Source organism: Hordeum vulgare, chromosome 7H (assembly GCF_904849725.1).
Source record: "Hordeum vulgare subsp. vulgare chromosome 7H, MorexV3_pseudomolecules_assembly, whole genome shotgun sequence".
NCBI classification, from domain to species: domain Eukaryota; kingdom Viridiplantae; phylum Streptophyta; class Magnoliopsida; order Poales; family Poaceae; genus Hordeum; species Hordeum vulgare.
Genome location: NC_058524.1, coordinates 75,937,806 through 75,944,246, shown reverse-complemented (window position 1 = coordinate 75,944,246; position 6,441 = coordinate 75,937,806). Strand labels below are relative to the sequence as shown.

Genomic DNA, 6,441 nt, shown 5'->3' with positions numbered 1-6,441 from the left:
TTCATAGTTTCGGGAAAAGGAAATGCTCTGTTTAAGGCTAGGGATAAAAACAAAAAATGCTTGACGACATGCAGGCAACATCTCGTACCGCCGGGCGTCTCCTCCGTTGCTGACTTGTTGCCGGCACAGGACAGGAGGCAGTGCAGAGCAGGCGAGGTAAGGCGAGAGGTGGATGGGCGACGTCGACGCGCACGTCCCGGCCACATTCCCCGAGCCAATAATCCATCCGGTGGAACGCCCGATCGCAACCCGTGGCGCCCGGCGGAGCGCAGCATACTCAAATGGAATTGCAGGGAATTTTTCGGTGCACGGGTGACTCGGGATCCATCCATCCATCCATCCATCCGTCTCCCGTCGACACCACCACACCACACCACACACGCACACCAACTCCTACTACTACCAGCAGAGGAGCACTGTGGTGCGGTGCGCGGGCCAATGCATGCCGATGGAGCTGACCGGCTGACCTCACCCCGCACAGACCTGTGCCCCCCTTATAAATAGCCCCGCCCGCCGGCCTCATCCTCCATCGCCGCGTACCGCAGCCGTCTTGAGCTCAGGAGCCACCCACCAGCCGCAGCCTCACACGCACGGGCCTTCGTACGTGGTGAGCTGTGTGCTTGAGCCTCGTTCCATCCATCCATCCATCCATCAACCATCCGTTTGTGCGTGGGAGGAGAGGGCGAGCGAGCAGCCATGGGGGTGGGGAAGAAGGTGCTGAACGACGTGAAGCCGTACATGATGATGATCCTGCTGCAGATCGGGTACGCCGGGATGTACATCGTCTCCGTCGCCTCGCTCAAGCGCGGCATGAGCCACTACGTCCTCGTCACCTACCGCAACCTCGTCGCCACGCTCGTCATGCTCCCCTTCGCCCTCGTCTTCGAGAAGTACGTACTACTGCCTTCCTTCCTTCCTTCCTTCACCCCCATCTCTTGCGTGCATCTGCATGCACTCTGTCGGAGAAGAGGGTTTTACATGCATGCATGCATGCACACTGACGGACGGTACGTAGGGTAGCCTAGCTAGCCGAGCGAGCTTCCACTGAAGATTCTTCAAGAAGCCCAGTTCGTTGTTGTTTCATCAATCAGTTCCAAGTGCATGTGGTTATTATTAGTTATCAGCCAAAGCCAAAGTTAAATCTTAAATGGTTGTGAACATTATCTGTTGGTTCGTAGTTTCAATCAATCAATCACTAGCACGTAACGTAATCAAGCACTAGATGCACAGTTGCACACTGGTGCGGGACACCGGGAACGCGCACCTATCGCATCCCAGCTACGCCCAAGTCTTTCTTTTAGCGCTAGAACCACAGCCAGCCACATGTATGTATGTATGTATGTATATTCATTTAAGCTTTTCCGTAACATCGGTCAGTCAGGAGTCATGGATTAATCTATGCCGAACCGACACATGCACCCGGCCCCGACAACCTTTGCTTCCATGTGCGTGTAACCGCACTGGGCTAGCTACCACTTTCTTTCTTTTAAGCAAGCAAAGATTTTATTAGCTTGATGCCAATTGCTATTGCCCAACTCCGGGCTGTGCTTTCAATTAAGTTTCATGATACTACTATGATAAACTTGCCGTAGCTAATTTGTCTTTGGCGTGTTATATACGTACGGATCGAGTAGCTGACGGCGACTGATTGTCTGTTATGTTTTGCCAAATTGCAGGGGAGTAAGGCCCAAGATGACACTCCGCATCTTCATCAAGATCTTGGGGCTGGCGCTGCTCGAGTACGTGCCATGCATGCTTTTTTTTGCTCAGTACTACTGTTTTTATTTACTAGTACTATCTGTTGGTCAACGAATTGGTTAGTGTAGTGTGCTGATGATTAATGGTCGTGTGTTCCCAATCCGAACCAGGCCTGTGCTTGACCAGAACCTGTACTACGTGGGCAACAAGCTGACCTCGGCCAGCTTCTCGTCGGCGCTGGTCAACATCCTGCCGGCCGTCACCTTCATCATGGCCATCGTGCTGCGGATGGAGAAGCTCCGGCTCCGGAGCTCGCACAGCCAGGCCAAGGTCGCCGGCACCATCTGCACGGTCATCGGCGCGGTCCTGATGATCATGTACCACGGCCCCGTGGTGCAGTTCCCGTGGGCCAGGGGCGCCCACCACGTCGACCAGGCCGCCTCGGCCGCCGCCGCCCAGAGCAGCGCCACCTGGCTCAAGGGCACCATCGCCATCATCACCAGCTGCGTCGCCTGGGCCGGCTTCTTCGTCCTCCAGGTACATATATATATACTCCCATTCCCATGCCAGGCAGCTGCATGCATGCCATTAATGGCGGCAGCAGCTAGCTTTGTTCGATCATCCCTTGTATATATGCTAATTGCGCCGCTCGCATGCAGTCGAACACGCTCAACAGCTACCCGGCGGCGCTGACGCTGACGACGCTGATCTGCGCGATGGGCACCGGGATCAACGGCTCCATGGCGCTGGTGGCGGAGCGCCACGACATGACCGCGTGGGTCGTCGGCTTCGACACCCGCCTCTTCACCGTCGTCTACTCGGTAACTAATTGAGCAACCGGCCCCAGTCAAGCTGCATGCATGCATGCAGCCGGCAACTCGATCCCCATTACAGTAGGTATTAAGGAGCTAACGGATGAAGCATGCGCGTGTGGATATGCAGGGCGTGGTGTGCTCCGGCGTGGCGTTCTACGTGCAGGGCATCGTGACGGAGACGCGCGGGCCGGTGTTCGTGACGGCCTTCCAGCCCCTCTGCATGATCATCACCGCCGTCCTGGGCTCCGTCATCCTCAAGGAAGAGACCACTCTCGGAAGGTGATTACGTTTCATCGGCACACTCTCTCGATCGATATATTAATTAAGACAGGACCCGTCATAGTTAATCAGTTGACTAATCTTATGTGTACGTACGTGGTTCTCATCTCAGTGTGATTGGCGCGGCGATCATAGTGCTGGGCCTCTACTCCCTCATCTGGGGCAAGAGCAACGACATCATCGACAAGCCCGCCTCCTCCGTCCCCGAGAAGCTGGCCCTGCCGCTCACCTCCGTCGCCGCCACCACCGCCGCCAACGGCAACGGCAACGGCAACGGCTCCAACGGGACCAACGGCGGCAGGCATGTCGGCGGCGGCCAGGTCGCCCACGACGTCGAGACGCCGGCGGTCAAGGGCGCGATCTGCCACTAGCGATCGAGCTCCTACGTTCGTGCGTTCCCTCGGCCTCGTACGTACGTGTATGGTCAGTCGTCAATCTACGTGGGATGCAGAAACGAAGTTGCATGTGCCGATCGATGACGGTCTAGTGTTTCCCTTCTTTTTAATTTCTCGCATTTTGACTTTGAGCGACCACATAAATTTATGAGCTCCGGCCTTGAGTAGCTGCTCCTACTACTGCTATATGTAACTTTGATCATCGGACCTGCTTATGACGTGCATGCATGTGTAGCCCTGCTTCGCTCTGCTATCGTAGAGATGGACTCAATCAATATTAACGACTACTTTTGATTCACTCATCTCTTTAGTCCACTACTCCTAACACTAACCCCAGTTCACAAAAGCAAATTAATTAAAGGGCTATGTCGTCGTTCGTGTGCGTGCAATAATCGATCGGTGGTAGAGTATATAATATTGGTGTATGGCGAGCAGTCGCGGCTAGCTTGATCCTGCTTGATTCGTGCGCCGTGTTCCCTGGTAGTATGGAATCCAACGGTATCCCAAAGGTGCCGTCCTTTGAATCTACACACGTCGACGTCTGCTTTTCCATTCCCTTGTGCAGGCAGGCTTTGGTGCCTCTTTCCGGCAGGAATAATTCGTGTCTTTAGCTCAGTGCCGGGTGACGCTGATACGAGCATCGGTCCTGCTTTGGCAACTAATTGTCGTACGTCCGTCCGTCCTCGATCGTCTTATCTCTCTATTATCATGGCCGTGCAGGACAAAACTCCTACTGTATAAGCTAGTCGCCTATGGACCATAGTGCTCGCTAGTTGTGATTTCTAACTAAGCCGGGGATAGCCTAAAAAAAGCAGCCACTGGCCTTTAGTTAGCGCACCAAAAATGCTAAACTTACGGATGATTTGTACAAACTTTAACGGACTAACCCCTCTTCTCTCACTAATCTTGCCTCCCTGATTTTTAGGATGGATCCGCTTCATCCTAAACCAATCAAAATATCCCATCTAAGCTTAGTCCGTAAACGTTTTGTAAACTTCCTGTAGTCGTAGCATTGTTCGTTAGCGCACACATGACACATGCATGCGTGCTAGTACTGGCAGAAGAAGGCGAAGATCATCACTGCTCTTGTCTTGTTGGGTGCAGCTGGGGACGATCGATCGGCGTAATCGGAAAAGAGATACGGTGTGTGGCGAGTTAGCCAAAAGGACGCCTTTTTTCCCCATCGATCATGCATGATGTGGGGTACGTAGATAGCTTTACCGATCTGCAACGGAACGTCGAGGACGAGGTGTGTATGTGTATGTGTCGCGTGCGTCCGTGGAAGAATGCATGCATGCGGTGCGGCTCGACCCGGCCGGAGCCGGAAGAGTCTTCTGGGCCGATCGACCGGGTGGAGGTGACCGCGTGCGTGGGGGCGGGTCGCGTCGCCGTCGAGCCGTCGTTTTTGGCATGCGCGCATGACACATTTGCGCGACAAAAAGCGGCGCGTTGCGTGAGTGTGCACGCATGCATGTGTGCCGGGTTATTGCAGGGTCTAACTAGCTACTGGAGCTACCGGTCGTCTCCCTTGTGGTAGCTTGGCTACGTGCGTGCTATTCGTGTGCTTGCGCCTTTGGGCTCTCGCCACGCACGCACGCACAAACGGCGCCTTTTTCGTTTTTTTACTTTCGCGTGGTCAATTACTTGGTCAGTGTACCATGTCTACGCGCCTTCTTTTCTTTTACACTACTAGCAAAAGGTCCGGGAGAAAAAAAATACCACACAATTTTAATATTTTTATAATCATTTTGATTTATTAAAATAATAAGCTAACTAACTAATGTAGTCAGCCCTATCATATTTTGGTGAGAAATCAACCCGTCCATTGTTAATTCCATCATGATGAGAAATTGAGCGGAACAAGCAAAGCAAAACAAAGAGGCTACCTGAATTGATTAATGGACTGTTATCTTATTTCACTCATGGGGTAGAGAGTGTGGGATCAGATGACAAACTGAAGGTGGTGTTCCATTCTCTGTATCTATAACAATGCAAATCTTACATTCAATACATTCATTCATCAGCAAACAAATCCCCACAAAACAAATTTTCTTGTCGGTGCTTGGCACATGGTTGGAGGCATGGGGAGGGGATCTCACCAGATGATGAGTTCCTGCCGGAGGAGGGGATACGATGAGGAGAGCAAGGGTTAGACGCCTCTATCTGGCCATAAGGAGTCGCCGTTGCCGCGCCATAACCTCGGAGTTCCCCGTGTGAGCCATGGAGGTCCGCCTCCACCTGCAAGTACTTCGCTCCGCCGCGCCTTATCCGCGCGCCGCCGCCGTTCTGCATCGAGCAGACGCATCATCTCCAGTCACTGTAGCTGTCGCGTTGATTTGATCCAGAAGCTGTGCTCGAGCGCCGAAACGGAGGCAGCAAGCGGGCAAAGGTACGGCCGCGGAGGCGGGTGGGTTGAGATCGACAACAGTGGTGGTTGAGGTCGGCCGCGGCAGCGAGTGGTGTGGCAGCGGCCTGGGCACAGGCCAGGGTGGACCAGGGTCGACGCGATGCGCTCGAGCGCCGCAACGGGGGCAGTGAGCGGGGAGAGGTACGGCCGCGGAGGCGGATGGGTTGAGATCGGTAGCGGTGGCGGTTGAGGTCGGCCGCGGCGGCCTGGGCACAAGCCAGGGTGGCCGAGGGTCGACGGGAGGAGGCGATGCGTACGGGTATAATTTTTGCAACGAATCATTTTTTCTTTTGCGTTGCAGATAAATGATGGAGCGCGGGTTGAATAACAAAAATTACAAGTTTTTATTTATAAAAGGCGCGGTGGGTTTTCCGACGGAAGCAATAGCCGCTTTATTATTAGGTATAGATTTAGGTAAGGTACAATTAGGTAAAGAAGCCTCGAGCGGACCCTTCGAATCCGGTCCCTTAAATGTCCGCGGACATGGTTAGTCACGTTTTAAATAATACAGTCTACATTCAGACACCTTAAATTTTATATCTCAAATCCATACAACCCATGCAACTACTATGTCAACGCACACTCGTCGTGCGGCTACTCCTTCACTCTTAAACATGCCATCAAACTATCAAAATTTAGCATGTTTTGCTATGCTGGAGATCATCTACGGCTGCCCTTGTCCTTCCCGACGCCCTTGCCATCCTTGTCGCGGAAATACCGGTCGAAGACGCAGTACGGATCGAGCCGGATCTGCTCGTCGCTGGAGCTGTCCTCGCCACCGCTCACCTCCTTCTCCTCATTCGGTGGCGGTCCGACCATTTCACTGGGCCGCCTGATTCCGCTCATA

The 6,441-nt window shown here is 53.5% G+C and overlaps 1 protein-coding gene across 1 annotated transcript; it reads left to right on the top strand.

The window, feature by feature from the left end:
• The first annotated feature begins 316 nt into the window (after window positions 1-316).
• Window positions 317-3,485, top strand: LOC123407616 (WAT1-related protein At1g44800-like). Its single transcript, XM_045100783.1, has 6 exons — window positions 317-890; window positions 1,677-1,739; window positions 1,869-2,235; window positions 2,358-2,519; window positions 2,641-2,792; window positions 2,905-3,485. Exons 1-6 carry the CDS (start codon window positions 697-699, stop codon window positions 3,161-3,163), a joined length of 1,197 nt encoding a protein of 398 aa, XP_044956718.1. The 5' UTR covers window positions 317-696; the 3' UTR covers window positions 3,164-3,485.
• The last annotated feature ends 2,956 nt before the right edge of the window (window positions 3,486-6,441 follow it).

Excerpts from the sequence above, each read along its gene's own strand:
- LOC123407616 (XM_045100783.1), top strand. The coding sequence starts at position 697 with ATGGGGGTGGGGAAGAAGGTGCTGAACGACGTGAAGCCGTACATGATG. Across the intron at positions 891-1,676 it reads TTCGCCCTCGTCTTCGAGAA|GGGAGTAAGGCCCAAGATGA; the intron begins GTACGTACTACT and ends GCCAAATTGCAG. Across the intron at positions 2,520-2,640 it reads TCTTCACCGTCGTCTACTCG|GGCGTGGTGTGCTCCGGCGT; the intron begins GTAACTAATTGA and ends GTGGATATGCAG.